General features: G+C 38.7%; 1 protein-coding gene across 1 annotated transcript in view; it reads left to right on the top strand.

The window, feature by feature from the left end:
- PLCB1 (phospholipase C beta 1) overlaps nucleotides 1-17537 on the top strand; it is a gene marked incomplete at both ends in the record, with an annotated part of 371390 nt that extends 353853 nt beyond the window's left edge. The window contains one exon of the mRNA XM_079549908.1: nucleotides 17307-17537. Coding sequence (XP_079406034.1) covers nucleotides 17307-17537 — 231 coding nt within the window. The remainder of the gene's footprint in view (nucleotides 1-17306) is intronic.
- Between the last annotated feature and the right edge of the window lie 3109 nt (nucleotides 17538-20646).

Genomic DNA, 20646 nt, shown 5'->3' with positions numbered 1-20646 from the left:
ACTAAAGAACTGGAATTTTTGTTGTTGTTTGCGTTTAGGTGTCGTGAGAATACTGATTTCTCTTCCTCAGGAATGTTCTGACTTCCTTTCCTGAAAAGCAGAAGCATAGGAATAGATCTGATCTGCCTTGAAACAGCTCAGTGGACATTTAAAAGAACAGAAGTGTTTACCTCTATTCTTGTCATACATCACTTACATTGCAAACAGTATGCTGCCAACTTCATACCCCCTGCTTGGGTTAAGTCAGAATATCTTCGGAGAATGGCAGGAATGGGCAATTCAATTGCTTCTGCACAGTTAGAAGCAACTCAGACCTAAGATAAGAACCTCTGGTGGCATCACATAACCACTTAGGACACCTCATGTGATCCATCCATCACTCCACAGTTTACTCACTCCAAAGGAAATATGAGAAGGATGGAAAAATGTTGTGTTTTTTTTCTTCCACTCCTTTCTGCCCTACATTCTCACTGGTACAACCGCAGAGTAAGGCATTTTGAATGCTGTGAAGCAGCTGGATAGGAGGAGGTCAGGCAGCACAGAAGGGAGAAGTCAAGCTTCTGTGCAGGCCATCAAGGAGTATTATCTCAGCTCTCTCTCCCATATGGAGAGACACTACTGGCTTCAGGCTGAACAGAAGGAATGACATCAGAGCATATGCAGGAGAGGTATCCAATCCTTTTAAGTCATTATAGAAGTTGTACGGAAATCTAGAGAGGTTACCTAAATTCAGAGCTTCATTCAGGAGCTGTCAGAATCCACTAATAAATAGTGTAGCAGTAACTTTCATTTAGCTAATAGTGATTTGTCTGTGTCAACAGTGGAAACTTAAAATAAATTTTTGAGACAGAATAAGAGAATGTGGACTTAAAAGTCTGGTCTGAAGATGCATCTTTTTTTATTCCATACAAAATAGCTTGCCAGTAGGATATTTTGACCAGGAAGGAATGGCCAATGAGAGTTCTGAAAAGGAAGGTCTAACATTTACTGCTACACTTTTCTTCTCCTTTGAGCTCTTTCAGATAAACTCTTCAGTGCATAGTAGAGCATTTCAGTGGGCTTCAGCCATGTGTAGATGCTGTCTAGAATCAAGCTGACGTCTTTTCTAGACCTGGATTTTTGTAAATCTTATAATAGCTGTTATGTACAACTAGAATTCTGCATGGTGCAATGTCAGTCTCCATGTTAAGTTACTGTATGTCCTGTGGGAATGATATTGCATGTGGTAGCTCACATCTGACATCTTTACATTCACAAAGGAGGTGTTAATGCCTGAATAAAACATAGAGCTTGGAGCACATAAGGCAGATTGTTTCACCAACTGCTGATGCTGATGCTATTCGTATATACAGAGATTGTCTTCTGACTTTCTTCGTGAGATTATTGAATATTAGGATATTAGAAGTACCTGTTTGGCTCAGAGTTTTGTCAGGGTGTTACATAGGTCAGTGGGGATCTCCATGTAATATTACTGATCACAGAATTGGCCTTTCTGCTGAAAATTCCGAAGGTTCGGTTTTCAGAGCACTTATCTGGTTTCAGAAGTTAGTATTCCTGATGGGACTGATGACCTTGGCAGCAATTAAATCTTTCCCTGTTCTGTCAGTTTTACACCTTACACTGATGCTGTAATGCTGCTGAAGTTGAAGCATGATAGATGTGCAAGTCTGTGTAATGCTGAGTTGCTTAGAAATTACAGAAGCTCCTGGGAATGATAATTCACTGTCAGTCTTTCTCTCAAAGAATCATTGTAATTCTGAGCAGGGACTCACTCTCTGTGTGGCAGAATGGAATAAATTCTGCAGTAACTACTCTCTAATTTCATGTCAGTGTTAGTGTCTCCTCTTGCCCTGGAATACCCTTCATTCCCATCTGTATTCAGATAGACACTGCTGGGGCTCACACTTGAAAATACCAATTGGTTGAAAATTAATTCAAAATTTTAAATTATGATTTGGATTTTTTAGTTTTTAAGTGAATTTTTTTTTAAGTCCGGGGTTAATTTCTCGCAATAGTAACTGCCTCTTAACGGCTGCTACTTCCTCAGAAGTAGATTCAGTTCAGTGATACAAACCATGTTTGAGGATTTGTTACAGGCCAAGATCATTGCTGTTGTCAGATGCAGAAATGCTTTTTTTTGCTGTAATATGAAAAAGCAGTAAGCTTGCTCTGAGGTCTTTTATGTGTACTAGATGTCTGTATTCTCATACAAACACAGGTAGAGAATACAAATGTAAATATGAATGCTTCCTGCATTTTGAGCATCCCGTGCCCTGCTGTGTTTCACTTCCAAAAGTTTTCTAGGTTAGTAAACTTCACCACCCCATCTCCCTAATATGATCGTCTGTTTTAGGCCCCGCACCAGGACAGTGTCCATTTTCATGTCCAATTCTGTTAGCACCCAGAGGCTTTCTGCAGGTCTCTCTCTTATAATACACTGGAGATCAGAAAAAAAAAAAGGCAGTATCTTTGATAAATATCTCACCAAGACCTTTTCTTTACTTGTCCTTCCTGAACAAACTACGTGTAGTATGAATACATCAGTAATGTAAATTATTATAGAAAATCCCTGCTTGTGCCCATGAAGGCATTATTTTGATTCACTTAGAAATTACCAGATGCTGTCCCTTTTTCACTCATGTTTAGTAAGGATATGCAAACAAACAAACACACGTGCCATAAGAGCACTGACTCAGTATTCCCCTTTGTTTTCCTCCTGTAGCCATTTAATGAGCATCTAGAAACATTTTTTTTAATAAACATGCATGCAGTAGGGAACATCTTTGAGTGTCTTTTTACAGAGGTACATATTAAGTGCAGGCTACTGACAGTAGGAAATCTTACAGTAGATAGGCTGATAATCAAAGAGATTGTCTTTTTTTCATGCACAAAAGTGTAAATCACTGCTGTCTGAAGATGAAGAGTTATATCATACACAGAAAGCTCCATGCTCTGCCTTTTCTTATTAAGTAAAATGAAGTACAGAATATAGGGGACAGTAGGGTGAAACAGCTTGGTAGCTGCTAATGTAGCATGCAGGGAGAGAGCAACTTGTTTGTCTGATTTTAAGAAGCATCAATCTGAGACACGCTTTTTGATTACCTCCATCAGACATACCTTTGAACACAGAATATTTCAGCTGCTTGCTTCGAATTTCTGTGGTGGGAGACATAATTCCCATTATCTGTTTTGGTCAGTTGAATGTTCTCTTTGACTCCTCATTGGTACTGTAGGCATAGAGGATTCAGGGAAGAACACCTGTCAATTAGTAGCTGTGTTTTAAAAATAATTCCTCTTCCCATCACTTCTGCTGCTGCTGAGGACAGCGGCTGCAGTCAGCAGCTGTGACTGATGCAGCAGTCCATGCTGTGTGCCTCTGACAGGTGCCAGAATAAACCAGCTCTAATGACACAAGTGCCAAACTGGAGTTTCAGCATATCAGTGAAGTATAATACAAGCAGACAAGGGAACTTCTGTTCTCCTGAGATCAATTCTGCAAAAACAGAAAGACTTAAAAGAGTAGTTTGAAGCCTTTCTTAAGAGCCTGGAGCCATAACAGCAGGTAGAAACTAAAAATGGTGGCTTTTCCTCATGTATATACTAGATGTTCCTCTGCAAACAGCTTCCCTCTGTCTTCTAAAAAAATAACCCATCCACATTTACCTTACACTTGTAAATGATCCTGTGGCAGAATCTTCTTAATCAGCTCTTCTTCGGGTTGTATGTGTTGCCGTCCTTCCTTTGCATTAATCACCGAAGTTCTTCGCTTTTTTGTCTGAAAACAGTCACACCATATGATCAGAAAATGAATACACTGAAAATGCAACACTGCAAATTAAACACGTGGATAACAGCTTGTGGCTTTGGTAGTCTGTGTTAACATGTGACAAGCAGAGAATAGTAAACTGAGAAAGAGTTCTCCTGTGAATTCAGTGCCCCCATTATCTCTCCTTCTTTATCCGAAGGGCTGAGGAAAACGTTTTTGTTAGCCAAGACTGCTTGGTGCTTTGGCTTAATTTTCACTGCATAATTTTAAATAAAGATTGTGTCTACAGTGCTGCAATTAGTGGATAGCCTAAAGTCTTATTATTTCAAACTAATTGATATGTAAGAAAGTTTAAATAACGTAAGTGATAAGATTTTTTTAGGAATAACTTCTGCAACTAACTCAGAATAATCTTATTACTGTTACACATTTGCAGTTGAATTAATTTCCCAATCATCATTACTAAATCTAATGCTTGTCTGCATTTCTGTAGCTCTAAATACATTTATATTAAACGGTGAAAAGCTGGTATTATGTAAGTCATTGTTCTAAAAGGGGTTTGTGCAAGTTAACAATCTCATGCAGTTCTGATACTTGCCTACCACCATTTGGAATACTCCCAGAATTCAAGATTAGTCTCTGTTATCCTCAGTAAAAATGTGTACTCCACACATATTTTAAAGAGAGCTCTAACCCAAGCAAACATTGTTTTCAGAGTATACTGTTGCTTCCTCAAATAGCACGGTCACTTATCATGAGAGGCCTGTATTTTTCCAGCGTTCATTAAACTTATCTTGAACTAGGCTGTGATCAGAATTGGCATCGCAGAACACATTGTAAAGTTACAAGACCTCTTGAGAACTTTTTAATGCCTTTAGAAGATGTAACAGTAATAAAACACAGATAGAGCATTAAAAAGATAAGTACTTCTAATGGAAAAGGGGATGCTGCTTCTGCCAATTTTTCTTCTTAAATTAGGTTTTGCACAGTACAAAACTTTTACAAGATAGAAGCTACCAACAGTGATACACACAAATGAAATTAAATTAAAAACAAATCAGAGCTCTGAGGAGGTCATGCTATACATTTTGATGGAATCTCAGTGGAAAAAAAAGCAAAGGGCTTAGTGAAGTTCCATAGGATTCATCTCAGTTCAGGCTTGACCCTCTGGTGAACTATACTTGGATGAACTGTATTAACTTCAGAATGAGAGGCCAGGGACCAAATCCACTGATGTCAATAGAAAAGCTCACTCTTCCTTGTAGGAATGTGCAGCCTCCACACACTGAGATCTGTGATGAAGGAAGGTACCAAAGGGACTGACTTCTGTCTGTGCTGGTATTTCAATCGCTTACATTGGGGCTGCTCTTTCATCCTGGTCCTTGGTTGGTTGTGCCTTGATCTTTCTGTCTGGGATAGGACAGCATAGGCAGAAGGCACTTTGTGCCCTTCTCACACCTGTAGCTTCACATTGTGCTCTAAATAACTTTTTTTTCTAATTAAGCATAGTCTGTCCCTCCTCAACGCACTCTTTTCATACAGCAAGTTGTTATCAGTGTGAAGATAGCACTGCTTGGTGTTAGTAAGTTGTAATATTGTTATTTTTCCTGTATCTTCTAGATGTACCTTTCAGGGACTATATCTATTCCTTTTTCTGGCAAAAAGTCTGACCAAAAAAAAACCCAAAACAAAAAAACAAATGGTGGCAGTATCACCGACACATCTGTTCAAGGGGACTTTAAAATGTCCAATTTCACTTCAAGGTGAAAAATATACCATAGAGCAGACTTAAGCATGCAGGTGCTTGCTTTTGTTTATGATTTTGCATCTTGTCTATCAGCATAGCTCCATGAACATAATCCACCATACTTATGAAGAGCTGACCTCTGGACCTCTGCTGGTTGGTTGAATCGCAATGCTGGGGCTGGCAGTCATTCATCCATGTAAACCTTAAGAAGGGCAAAACACCCAGAGGCTTCCCTTCTTCATGGAGCTCGGGTGCTCAACAGAAACCCACATCAGGTTGTATGCAGAGAGAAAAAACTGGGCAGGTCTGAATGTGACAGGAGCACCTGACTTCTCCGTGGAAGTTTCTTGTCTCTACTTTGACTGTTGAAGTAAGCTTGGATTTTAAGCAGCATCCAGGTCCTGTTTTCTAGACACATTCATGCTTTGCGGTTTCCTTTAGTTGCTAAGACAGGGTAGTTGAAGATTCCCAAACATCTGAAATGCTTCAGTGAGGAAAATGAGCTTTACTCATCTGCAGCACTTCTTTGTGACTGATACTCATTTCAGATCTCTGTTTGGGAAGGAGTTTCACTTCACGCCATTTTGTGCAGGTGTTTCTTTTGTTTGAACTGGTTAGATTTTGCCTGTGCTTAAATGTTTACCACTACTGTAGATCCAAAAACCATCAGTCAATCACTGTCTCCTCCTAAAGATAAGTGAACTTTGTCTTTGCCCTTTAACAGGCATGAGTTCAAGCTCTATGCAGCAGTAGGACAGGCTTTTTGTTGTTTGTCTAGTGTTATGAGTTATCTTAGTTACCTTATATGTCATATTTTGCATTGAAGGATGCAGCTAACCATCACTGAACCAAAGTTTTCTGCATGGTTCATTTGAACTTGATGGGTAATTAGAGTTGCCTCACTTTGCAATAGTCAGTGTTAATATGACCTTTGAAAAAAATGTTTCGATAAAAAGCAACTGAACTGAAACATTAATCCCTTGAACTTAATCATGAGGATGGCTCCATTAACCTCCCTTTGCACAGCATTCTGTAATCCAGTAATAGCAGTGCAGACAAGAGGGTTTTTTTTCCTTTTAAGTTCATTGTAGTGTCAGGAAGTAAAAGCCTTCAGGCTATTTTTAATTAGGTTGAACCTTTGGGCAGTGCTGTTCTTACATGAAGCTGTAAAGTTTTAAACAGTTGTAGTTAAAGTTCCATACCAATTTTGCATCTCAAGTAAAAAAAAGAATGTGTTTAGTAATACAGCACGAAGCAAAGGAAGTGGAGGATATCTGGATGAAAATCTGATGGGGGTAGAGAGATGTGAAGGTAACAGTAAAACATGGACACAGTGTAGCCATCACTAACATCAGACTTTGTATTTTTAGTTGCAATGGTACATCCAGGTTTAATGTTCATTATATAACAAACATGGGTCAAGTCCAACTTGTCACTCTACTACCTATACCTACCTATTATACCTACTATACCTATACTCAGTCTCAGAACTTTCCCTACACTTCTTTCCTGGAAGTACAGAAGCCAAAACACTGAACCGTTATTTCTGGAAGAAGAAAAGTGAAGGACAGTAGCTCTGGCTTCGGTGTTAAACTCCTGCTAGGCACATACTTACACCTAAGTTTACTAACAAAAAACCTGACAATATTGCAGTAATTCATTCTCAGGTGATTAAAAACATGGACTGCAGTTTAAAAAAGCTCAGTAAACCTTAGATCATCTGGCCCAAACTGATCGTTTTGACAACCTGTGAAAAAATTGAATAAAAATGGAAAGTCACCTAACCCCATCTGTGAAGCAGAGCAAAAGTCAATATAGAACTCAGCAGTGGGATAAAAATATGCTTCTGTACTTGGTTTGGTTGCTTTTCCAAAGTGGTCTTCATCCAAGACATGAACAGCTGAGCTATCTCTCATGGTGAGGCTGCTGTTTGAGCACTTAAGAAAGGTCATGAAGTTGTTGTTTTCATCAAATTAGAAATATTAAGATTTATTATTTGCTTGATCAACACCTGCCTCAAGCTCTGGGTAACAGAGAGCATTTTTAAGCTTCCAATTCTAGCACAATAGTTTAAAAGTTTAAAAAATTCAGAGCATCTGAATGATTTGGGTGCCTACCCAAATTTTATTTACCCAAATTAATTTTCAAAATCAGCTAATGCAAATTGATTTTTTAAAAATATTTTCCACGCAGATTAAGACGTGGGTAAGCAGGGAAGAGTATGTTTAACATTCAGTCATTCATCCACTTAACCTCTGCTTGTCTTCTGGGAAAAGGAATGGACACTCTTAAACTTCTGGAAAAGCAAAGTAAGGTGCAGGTAATTTTGTTTTAAAAAGCGTTTCCCATGTCAAAGGAAGTTTTCCTTTTATTGATATGCTTGGAGGTGTGTGGGTGAGCAGAAGAACAGGCTGCTTTGCTGAAACAACAGACATACATTACTTCCTCAAAAGAAAATCTTTAGCTCATAATGCTACAGTTCTTTTTTGCCTTGATGCAGCCTTATTTGAAGATGAAAGACAATGATCAGAAGTAGAGCTAATGATCAGAAACATACCAAGACTTATTTGCCAGTTTGAAAGTTGCCCTGCTGCCTAATTCCAGGGCAAGTGGGAGGACACTGGTGGAATTGAGACATTGTGATAAATTGTATAAATATTTTCCAGTGTCTGCCTAACATAACCATCACATGCACATTGACCATATATATCTGTATGTGTCTGATACCTCAGTATTGGATTCTAAATAGATTTTTTTTTCATTAGGGTACGTTAGAAAATAGTGAGTCAGTTGCTAAATTGGCTCATCGTTTGGGGAGATGTACATCTCTGATAGTAAAGAGGAAGCCAAATTCATGTTAAGAGTGAGTGAGTTAGGAAACATTTTGGAATAGCTTTTGTTGTTACGAAGGATTACAGAGCTGCAACTACTTGAAAAGATTTTCAAAGAAACTTCTACGGCTTTGATCTTTATTCAGATAGTGCTTGCTTTCTAGTCTAAAAACATTCATTTTAACAGATATTAACAGAAGGACTGACTGCTTAGTAATTTTCTAAGCAGACTTTTCAATGAGCTTCCATCCTGCAGAGACTTTCTAATGTGATCAGCCATAGTCAGCACAAGATAAACTTCAAAGTGTGGTGTAAGGCTTGATCAGTGAGATTATTTTTTAAGCTAATGATGGCTTATTTCTAAAAACTCATGCAATTCCCTGGCAATAATCAATACCTTCGAAATTATACCAAGCATGTACCTTAAGAAACACACCTTAGTATGTGTTCAGAACTCAAAACAGGCTGAAGAATTTAGACGGAGCTGGAGGGCAGAGCAGGCTATCTCAATAAAAGGAGATGCCTGACTTAATCATAAGATAACTCTCTTCTTTCTCCATTGAGTAGCACAAGGATGCCACTAGAGAGACAGAGAAATAGGTTATTTGTTTCCTTTTCATTTCATGGTTGTATTTGAGAAGAAATCACTCTGCTCAGAGAGAATTTTCTGCAATACTAGTGGAACCGCTGTGGATGTTCTGCCAATAGTCAGACATAGGCTACACTGTAATTATCAATTAGCAAGGTGGATGTGAGAGATTGAAAAATACTTTGCTAAGCTGCATTTAAGAGTTCAGTTCAGTATTCAGAGTTCAGTTTAATCTAGGATCCAAAAACTGTGGAGTTGATTTCACCACAGTTTTCTCAGATCCGTATTTATCAGCTCCAGAGCCCTTGCACAAGAGGCCTCAAGCACCTTTCTTGTCTCTCTTCTCTTTCAAAAATAGCCACAACCTCACACTCTGTGGGACAGCACCACTTTTAGGCAAAGCACATTATGTAAGTGGCCCTGTGGATTCCAGGGCCCCCTGGAGACACTCAGCTCAGCTGCTCTGGTGCTGCACAGCTCTGAGAGCCTCATGTCCTCTGGCCCACCCGGGATTTGAAGTATTTCTGGACTATATTGTTGCTGTTATAACCTCCAGATGTCATTTAAAAGGACTTTCTGAGGGACTGTTATGGCCTCTTCAGCTAAGAGTTGCTGTAGTGCAATACTACCAAGGACATGCTGTTGGGCCTCTACTGCCTGTTTTATGCCTGGGAGGCATCATGGAAATGAAAATATCACGATCAGTAGAAGGTAATGGATGCACTTACTTGTTTATTTTGAAGACAGTATCCAAAATACGAGTAGCACTTCTTATAAACGGACCAGTGAAGAAGCTCCATTTGAGCTATGTCACTGGAGTTATTTATCCTGGATCCACCCCAATAAACGAAGGGCATCTGTTGAGAGATGAGACTGCAGTGGAATTTCTCTGGATTTATTGCATCGAATCAGAGCAGATTCTCTTCAGCTCACAATGAAGCTAACTTTCTCTTGTGATAATGAAAAAGAGAAGAATCTAGCCCTAAAATATTATATGTATTTGTGAAGAGGGGATTGTTACCATCAGTATTAGCTCAAATTACCTTTATTCACTACCTCATGATATCCATAGGTCTCATATTTGTACAGTCATCAGGAGAACACCTGATAGCTTAAGAAAGCATTTTATCCACAAAAGAAACCAATTACACAAAATGCTCATCAGAAAGAAAAATGATTCCAAATATGCAACTTAACGAGGTACAAGAAGGTCTTTGCATGAGAATAAATTGCTCCACTGCTGAGAAATAGGAAACAAAGTTACTGTGAAGAAAATCCTTCCACAGAAATCAGAACAAGCTCTCTTTTCAAAGAATATTCAAGAGATTTGAAATTTAATAACAACAATGCAACCACCAGTAGGAAACATCACCAGTTTCGGCTTTTGCTCTGAAGAATTTCTCCGGCTCAGAAATTTTCAGCAGAAGTATAGTACACACCTCTGCGCATGTAGTACAGACGTGATCTGAGCACCACTGATATACATCTCTTCACTTTAACATTTATTTTTTAATTAGCTCTTAGAATAGATGTTGCTTTATTATGCAGAAAGAAGATAAGAGTTTATTATGAGAGTGTTCAAATCTAGAAGCTCTGGTCCCAAGTTTCTTCCCAGTCCCTTTGGTTTAATTGAAGTTGCAGTTAATAAAGGTGGAGACACAGATTGATGAAGGCCCTAAGGTTACAATCTAATGCCTTGAGAGAGCAGGTGCTAAAGGACTCTTTTATATGGGGACTTGTACGTTGGGGAAAGCATAGCAAATCACCTGTGCTTTGATAAGAAGAGACACAGGGCTGAAACTTGGAAGACAGCAGTTAGGGGATGTCAAACAGGGAACATATGAATAAGGGAAAATAACACAGTACACAGTTTCTAGGCTCCTTAGTTGTAAAGTGCTTCTGGTGCTATGCTGATTTTTTCATTCCTGTTGTGGGGTAATTTCTGGAGTATCTGGATCATGTAACCTGTTGACATGAGAAGCCTGGGGTGGCAGTAATGGATCAGTCCAAAATAAAACTGCTGAGCAACTGCCCATGAACTCAGGAGGAGATCTTAACAGTGTGGGAGGATTAGCTTGTTGTGTTAGACCTTGTGTGAGGGACTAGGGGAACTTTATCTGAGAGAGAAAGAGTTTGTGGTGGGGCTAACAGAAAGTCCTGGAGTTGGTGTCACTCATGTCTATCGTGGTCTGAAAAAGAACTATTATTTGTAAAGGCAGTGATGGGTGTGCACTGAAACAGAGATGTCCTTGACTGAGGACAGGAATCGTTAACAGAAGATTTCCACTCAGTGTAAAGACGACACAGGCTATCCTTTACCTAGTGCAACACGTTTCCTGTGCCATCTCTGTTACTGATTGCCCTTAGGCTTTCTTTAATGATACAGCACATCAGCATCTTTTGAGATAAGACCTTGGCTACCAGTGCAGCTTTGTTTCACATTTAGCTATATTGTCCTTGAATTAAGCCCAAACATTAATCCAGTGGCACGTTCCTTTATGCACTTGTCTATAGCCCCTGGTAGAGAAAGAAAATGCTTCAACTCTTGCACTTTAATGAGCTCTGCGCATGTAGTGATGTTAGCTCTGCTTTCCCAGTCCTGGATTTAGTTGTTTACGGCTTCCCAACAAACTGCATTTCCCAACTACTTTCTTTGGGCCATTCTTTTATGTGGTAGAGGCAGGTAAATTGCTTTTAGGTATTGTCCCAGTGCTCCTCAATCCTATCAGCCTCACCTTGAGTCAACATCTCCTGCAGCCCCTCTGGAATGCTGAGTGCCACGGAGGGACCGAGTCTGTGGGTGGCTCCAGGACAGCTAAGCAGTGCTTACTCCTTTGCCTTCCCAGCAGAAATCTGCTTAGTGGAAGAAATAACATAGCCCTTAATAAGAAACTCCTCCCGTTTCCAATTAAACAAAAATTTGCTGCCTATAAATCACTTGATTCCTGAGCTCTGTTCCTCAATTTTACTCTCCCTGTTACTGACAATTCTTGCTACTCCTATGTCTTTTAATGCTGTATCCCTGCAGAATGGCTTTCTAATTAAGTAAGCTCTGAAAATGAAAAGCAGCAGAACAGCAGCTTGCTTGTTCTCTGTACCCTTAATCCTGGTGTCCTGTATGTGCTATTTTGGAAGCTAAATTGAGGTCGCTGACATTATGCATATTTGTTGTCTGATGCAGTCTTAAAAGCCCCAAATCCTCTATTCAAAATTATCTTTAGGCATATGGGTCAAACATTTGCAGAAATCAAAACAGCATTTGGAGCTTTAGCAGATTTAGAGAAGCGAGGGAGGAGTGAGAAAGGGGCTGCAATCTCAGGACAGCCTATCTGTTGCAATATGCTTTCACTGACCAATGAAGACATCATTGTCTCTGAAGTTAACAAAATAAACAGTCCCAATGGTATGTGAAGAGGAAAGCGGGAGCTCTGCTAAGCAGAAATGTCCTGTAGAGGTTGCAGTCACCCTTTTGTTCTAAATCGTGCAGTGACTGGTTATTACATCTTGTCAAAATGCATTCTGCTGAAATTGCGTGGAAGAAATTAATGCAGTTGAGCTTATATCATCAATAAAACATAGGAACAAGTAGTATTTATGTGGAATTAAATATAATACTTTGTGTCGGTAGTGCCGCAGTGGTGGATGCAAAGTAATATCAAAGTGCGCTGGCGAATAAATATAATAATCATGTACCAAAGTAGTCATTATTTTGACATTTTTTATATCCTCTACCTTAAGGGATAATAACACAACTTACAAAATTTTCTCATTTGGAATCAAAGCCCGTGAAAATCTTTCCAGAAACTTGAGAATGAAGGGTTTCGTTTGGAAATGTGAGAGATTGTTGGAAATATCAAACTGTTCGGTTTTACCTGGAGTGCATTTTGCCTGAAGAATTGAGCCAAGAAGTTCTGATTATTTTTCATTCATAATTCACTGCATTACTCACAGCAAGAAAGAGTACGATCAAGGAAACAAAGTGTTTATGAATAATGCAAAATAAGGTAGATTAAAAAAGAAGGGATGAAAGAAACACAAAACTTAAACTGGCATACAGAAAAATTGCAAGAAGTATGGAAAATTGGAGACTAAGAAAAGTTTATTTTGGCTATATTAAATGTTTTTAGTTGGAAGAGCTTCATCAAAACAAATACAGTATTAATGAATGTTTTTGATGTGACAGAATTTCATCAGAATTTCAATCCATTTCATGGATTTTTTTCCCATTAAATGTTCCCTTTAACAAGTTGTATTTTAGATATATATTTCTCGAATATTTTTTGCTTGAAGATTTATTCTTCAGATGCTTCTCAAGTAGAGTGCTTTGGTCATTTTGAATTGAAAATACATTTCTTAGAAAGTGTGAGCTGAAATGAAACCCAGTCCCCCTGTGGAGGTGGCTTGGTTTTGCATCAGAAATCTGCCTCAGGGATGAGATTTTATATGGTGGGATGATACTGTCTGGTCACTCTGCTGTGTAGACCAAGAATGCAGTCCACCAAGCTGTGGAAGCTTCTCTTCTCTCTCTTGCTATGGAAGAGAAGGAAAAATAGTCTGGAAAACTTTCATTACTAACTTCCAAAATGCACCTTAAAAAGGTGCAGCAGGATGGAGCAGCAGTCAGTGTTCATTTCACAGCTTCAAAGGTGTCGCTTTGGCAGGAGGGGAGAGGGGTTGGACGTGGTGTCCCCTGTAATTCCCCTGGGGCAGCTGAGGTGGAGGAGATGGCAGCGGTGTTGCGTGTCAGCCAGCTGTGTGCCTGTCTGCTGTCTGGAGCAATTGACGTAGGCTTGGGGGGAAATGCAGCAGACTTTTACAAGACCTTAACAACTGCACCAGCCCACAGGTGCATTCCCAAATTTGCTAAGTGTGATTTTTGTACAGTTGCTCCAATTACAACCGGATTGGGAACTCATTTGGTCTCTGTGACCACATACTCGTTGAAGGTACTTAGGGTCATGTTCTAATGCACTGGCTATATTTACTGCACGCAGCAAAGTCTTTGCTCCTGATACCTGCAGTTCTAAATCCAGTCGCCTGAAACAAAATATATTTGTGTTTGTGCATATATCTGCTTCCCATGGGTTAAGCTACTACAGACCTTTCCTCCACATCTGAAATTTCTTCTCAGCTCATTGCTAGATTGTTATACTTAAACATCCCAGTGTGTTTGCTTTCCCACAGGTATCTTAAAAACAATTTTGAAATTAAAAACAAAACAAAATAATTTCCAGCAGCAGAAGGATAAGATGTATTTCAGTTCGCAAAAATGGAAGAGTTCAGTATTCTAAGCTTAAAGCTAATGACAAAATAATATGAAATACTATAAATATGGAATAATTACCAATTAAGGGGTTTAATATATTTATTTTATTTTCTAATTTTCTAAGATTTTTTTTAAGCAAAATGCTCAGTGTGAACTTCATCACTCCTACTACCTTGCGTTGGCAGCACATTCTATTATTCATGTGATCACTTTTTTCTTGGTGGTGTTAGAAATTGGTAGAAGATGTTCATTAGATCAAATTGTGAGTATTTGAAGGTCTGGAGGGGACTGTTGAGGGTAGTCTAAAACCAGAGTTTCTGCTTCTGTAATCCTTTATTGATTAAAGGTCATTATTTTAATGCTGTTATTTTTGTAGGGTTAGTAATAATAGCTGGGCCTAAGTGCTATTAATAGTTTTAATAATACTATTGTTTTCCTTTCCTGAATGCATTTTCCTTACTTTAAGCAGAACAGCCATATTCATTTTCACCTCCACCTTCCAAGGAAGTGTTGCCAAGACCTTTCTCTGAATGATGACCCTTTTTGGAAAGGGGTTGTAGCCAGGGATGCTGAAGAGCCCTTTGAAATGAAAGGGAATGTGAGCCAATCAGCTGGGCAGCTGGCTGGCCTCCAGGAGCTCTGTCACTGAAGCACAGGCTTAGTCATGTAAAGCCTCACACATTTTCCAACCTCTTGGCTAGCTGCTGCGTTGCTGCAGTTGAGGTTCAAAAGCTACAGATGCTATTAGTCTGGGGCACAAGGGTGCATGAGCCTGTTTCTCCCCTGTGCTGCCCAGTGCCTGGCTGAAGTCAAAGGGGAGCCTCAGGCACAGGTACTCTAAGGAAGCCCTTGTGTGGTACAGATAACAAAGGCAGGACAGTTATAAAGCCTGAAATAGCTGCTGTGAGCAGTAGTAGTAGTTTGTAGAATCGCAATCCATAAAGTTACATGAAAAACAATTTGGTGTCCTAGTGGTTCACAGCCTGTTTCAGGCTTGTTGTGTACATGTATAATTTAATAGATGGCCATACTAACAGTGGAGGACCAAATGCAGTTGTGGATGGTGCACCTCATGAGCTTTTATCCATACCTAAGCTTAATCTCTCTGCTTTCATCTGTAATTTGGGGGTAATAAAACCAGAACATGGCCATTGGGTAAAACTAGGATAAGCATATAGAATCGTTTGAGTTGGAAGGGACACTTAAAGGTAACCTAGTCCAATGCCCTGCAGTGAATTGGGAGACCTACCACTCAGTCAGGTTGCTTAGAGCCCTGTCCAGCCTGACCTTGGATGTCTCCTGGGATGGAGCATTTCTGGGCAACTTGTTCCAGTGTTTTTTACCTGCCAACCATGCTATACCGTGTTTTGTGTCTCTCAGATAATATATTATCACAATGGAGACAAAAGGAGTATCCCTTCAGAATGTCTAGATATACAGTCAGAAAACAAATGAGAATTCAGTAAGAGAAATACCACATGAAAGGAGGGTGCAATGGTACTCGATTGTATATGAGTTTATACAAATGTGTATTTTAGCAACATGATGTATTTAATGCAACCATTTATGCCTCAGGCTTGTTGGCGTTTGTCTGCAGTGTGACACCAAGGGGAAATGGAGGCAGGAAGAGCAGGAAGATTGCCAGAAACTAGGCAACAAATGAGCCTTAGAAGAACTGACAAGGAAAGGCTATGTCTTAAATCTTCAGGAAAAAAAGTTGCAAAATGTGTCTAATGTAGAACTAGACCAGGTGAGCTAAGGACGGAGATTTGCACAACAGGAGAAAGAAGAGGCCTTACAGAAAAAAAGAAATGCAGGATGAAAACCAGGACAGAAGCACAGGGAGTGGGAGTGGAACAGCTCAGAGGGAGGTGTAGTGGTAAAGTCACGTGCTGTGGGCAGGACAAGGATGATAAGAGTAGAGTAGGTCCTGAAGTTTGAGAGAAAATGTATATTACCTGTGAAAGCTGTCACAGTCAGGTGAAAGAAACTCAAAACCAGATTGCCTAGATTTAAGCATAGAACTGACGGATCAGAACTCATAGTATCTTCATATCTTCCTGAAAAAATACAGCTCAGAATACAATTGACTAAGAAACTATTGCAAAACTGCTGCAGCTACAGTTAGCAGAATCTGACTCCCTCTTTTTAAGAAGGTAGGTGGATGGATGGATGGATGACCGACAAATGGATGGATGGACAGACAGATGGTCAGAGCGCTCGCAGGATTTGGCTTTGGAACTCACCCTGTTTGCTTCCTCCATGCTCAGATTGGTCATGATGAAAAAATTGGCTTTGTCTTCAGTTGAAACTTCCATACATATTAATGTTTTCTAAAGAATGGATCACACAGATCCTTATATGGGCACTAAAAACAAAGGCTATTTGAGTAAATACTGGGAAAGGGCCCACAGCTTCCTGAAGACTGATAGCCAGATTTCTTTCTGCATGCCTGTTGCATCCTGTTGATGATATGACACTTTTTCCCCAGTTATGTCCAAAACACATACTGCATTAATCAGATAATGTAACTTTCCATGATCTAACCCTAAAAAATGTAATTTAATGATTTCGCCCCCCCCCACCCTGACTCTTTCTGACAACTGAGTTTTTCCTTATGTTTTCTCCAATCATTTTCAAACTCATGCCAAGAAATTTGGCACAAGTTATTATATTGTTCTCTGAGCAATATTTGTGGCGTGATTAATGTGTGACTTGCTACCTGAAGCTTAATTAATCTTTCAGAGGCATATCCACAATCCTTACTGCTCTCGAATAAGGAATCCTGTGAAGGCTAGTAGGACTGTGGACACGAATACAGATAAACCACAATATCTTAAGGATCTGAGTAGCCCAGCACGGTACCCAAAACCAGCCTTATGCACAAGGGACCGCGTTTTCCTTCAGCTTTGCAATGACTGCATGGTAATTAATGGGCATAGCATATGTGTGGTGCTAATCTGAAAAAGAAAGAAGTATATTTTTGAATCAGGCAAAAGTGAGTTATTAACTTCCCCCCTCACCCCTCACGTGGTACTTTCCCCACACTGTATCTAACGCTAGTCATATTAGATATAAATGAAGACAACTCCTTTGTTTTGTTGTAGTTGCAGGTGGAACTTGATCAGGAATATCAAGACAAATTCAAAAGACTGCCTTTGGAAATTCTGGAGTTTGTACAGGAAGCCATGAAAGGGAAAATCAGTGAAGATGGAGACCACAGTTCTGCCCCTTCTTCTCTGGCATCTGACAGTGGGAAATCAAATCATAAACCTCTGCAAAGTGAAGAGGAATTGGAAGAAGATAATTCAGAAAAAGTGTTTGATACTACTTTTTAACTGCCCAAGCACTAATTGGTGCGCCAGGGCACAGCGCTCCCCAACTACTTGGCTCTGCTTTCCTGATGTGAGCTGCAACTGAAGCACTTCGGAAGGCAGGAGGAATCTGTATTCAAGTGCACATTTCCCAAAAGGAAAGTTGTAAAAGAATTGTGCAGAGGTCTTCATTCCCATTCTTCAGCTTATTATTATGCTAAAGCGTAGTGCAGTTGTAATGGGAAAATTAATATGTTCACCATCCTCTCTCTCTCTTTGTTGGTTTTCTTTTTTGGTCAGTTTTCAATGGGTAATTTTCTGGCCATGATCACTGCTAAGAATGTTTAATGAAGACCAGTATATTGAAAAGAGACAAATGTGTGCAGATTTCCTTTTGAAGTGCCAGTGCAAAGTGCTCTAAACTAATACAGATCCTAGAGAATATTATAACAGTACTTAATTATATTTGTTTCCTACTTTATAACTGCACCTTGACAACTGTACCATCATTTTACATTTGCACTGAAACATTTAATCCTTTTTAGCTTTGCAAGCACTGGTGGCTTGCTGTCTTAATATTATGTTTATCACGGGGACAGAAATATAATTGCTGCTGAAAACTCTTGGAACTGTGGAGAAGAGAGAGAAAGAGAAGAAATTTGCCTGGAGATTGTTGGTGTCTGTGTACGTCCGTGTTGTTACACCGTGTGAGTGCATATATGTTGGTATATATATATATGTGCACACACATCTGTCTATATGCACACATGGCATGTTTATATTTGAAGTCGATGTGGTCTCTTGGTGAAATGAAAAGTTTCAGGGATACGTGTATAGAGAATCTTTATGAAAGCTAACATCTGGGTTGTACTGATATAAAATAGTCATTAATCATAAGGTTCTTTTTGTGGTGTTAGTGTTGTAAATCAAAGTAGTTTTAGAATATAAATTTGATATATATTTTGCAGACTTAAAAGTATTGATTTTAAGTATCATATTTTAAGCTTACTGAATTTGATAGGATTATAAAATGTTTAGGACTACAGTATTTGAAATTGAGCAGAATCTTCCATTATTTTTAAGACCGAGGTTCGGTTTTACTAAGGTCTGGAATTTAAAAGGCAAAATATAAAAACCTGATCATTGATATTTAAAAATATATATTAATCCATTTAACTGACTAAAATAAGAAGAAGCAAAGTTTATGTACTGTATGATATGCATGAGAGAAGTAACAGCACATTTTCAGAAATTTATATCAAAAGACAAAGGGACTTCTTGAAAGTCAGGATATATGAAAAGGTAAAGAAATGCTATTCTCTGGCATCCCGTATTAACAGAAATAGGAATTATGAAACATTACAGATTGATTCTTGTTTGTGTCCGAGCCATTGCGTGATGCTAAAGGCTCTTCCCTTGGATGTGCAGTGAAAAGGCGTGCAGATCTGTACAGAGAGGCTTGATCCTGCAAGCTCTCATCCACAACTGACACTGCACACCGCTGGGCTCAGTGGAACTTCTTTAGGTTAATAATGTACATGCAAGAACATGTTCATGTTTGCAAGATCGGGGCCTTACTTTGCATTCGGCAGTGGAGAAAGAAATCAATTGCATAGGGAGGCATTTTAATACACCATAACAAAGTTACTTTTCTTCCTTTCCCTCAGGATTTTAGTACTTTAAAGAAACTTTTTATTTGAATTTAAGCAATAAGATTCAAATTGAGATTAAGATTTCAGTTAAGGAATTGTGTATATATTTAGTTCAAATTATGGAAGACAAACAGTATTTTCATGTTTCTTTTCTAAACTTAGAGTGGAAAAAATTGCACAGTTTGGAGATTGTATTTTGGATTAGAACTGTCTTGATTTATGGTGATGAAAGTAGTGAGCATAAAACGCAAAAATTTGACTTCCATCTTAATACCAGGAAAGGGGAATCCTCTGTAAATCTTTATTTTGCACTTTGAAATCAATATTAATCATTTATGGAAAATGAAGAGTCAAGATGTAATGCTGCATTTTATAAAGTGAAAATGACATTGTTTAAATTATTAAAAGAATAAACTGATAGCAGTGTTGACAATAAAACTGAAGACTGTCATTGTACAGTGCAGGCTTTTAGGTAAATCTTAGCTCCTTTGAATTTCAGTGGTACACTCCCGTGGGCTTCAACAGAGCCAGGGTATCACCACGGTCTTTGAAGAAACTTGGGCAAATACCAATTAATCTTTATTTATATTTAAAAACACAACAAAACTGTTCTGGTTGGGTTAAGTATACTATTGGCTGTAGTCATTTTACAGTACGTTTGTATTTGACCATTTACTGTACTCACATTTTTTATATCTGTACAGTGCCACTTTCTGCAGGTGTAAGGTAGTGTGTAATACTGTACATCTTGCATTGTTCAAACTATTTCAGTGAAACAGATATCATTTAATATTGATATTACTTGAACTAGAGTAAGATAATGAAAAAGGGTCTTTATGATGTGCAAGTCTTGTGCCTTTTATGTATTTGCCTTGTTCCGTGTTGAATGTGTGGAAATGCTGTATTGTGGATTTTCTGCTGTATAGAATAGAGCTGTCTATATTAAACTAGGTCGTGCACTTCAGATATCTTTACACTACTGAAAATAGCTTGGTTTTGGCAGTATAAACAGAATTTTAAAAATTCTAATGACAGCCAGACATTTTAGATTTAACATGTTCATAATTATGTTAATTAATGCTCATGTATTAGCTAAACATTCACTGAAAGATAACTAAAGGGACATCATTGCTTGCCTTTCTTTGAAATCAGTGTTGCTCTTGTACATTGTATTAATAGTGTCTGTAATTGATTAGTCCTTGATGATTTGCTTTCAAAGTAGGATGAAATATTTCAGTTAAAATGTATATTTTTTTTTTTGGTTCTTCAATCTATGATTGTTTCAGAGGCATAATTCACATTTTTGTAAAAATTCTATGCAATTTTGTGGCATGATGTTTCTTCCACTTGTAATTTTATGTGCTTACATTACAGATCCAAAGGACAAATAAAAATTTCTTAACACAAGGTGGATTTTTCTCTGTTCGTTGACTCACGAATGGTAGTTGACTCCGGAAACCTTCCTGACCTCGGAGACCTTA

The sequence above is a fragment of the Tetrao urogallus genome (assembly GCF_951394365.1).
Source record: "Tetrao urogallus genome assembly, chromosome: 2".
Classification (NCBI taxonomy): domain Eukaryota; kingdom Metazoa; phylum Chordata; class Aves; order Galliformes; family Phasianidae; genus Tetrao; species Tetrao urogallus.
This window is presented reverse-complemented; position numbering and strand designations above follow the sequence as displayed.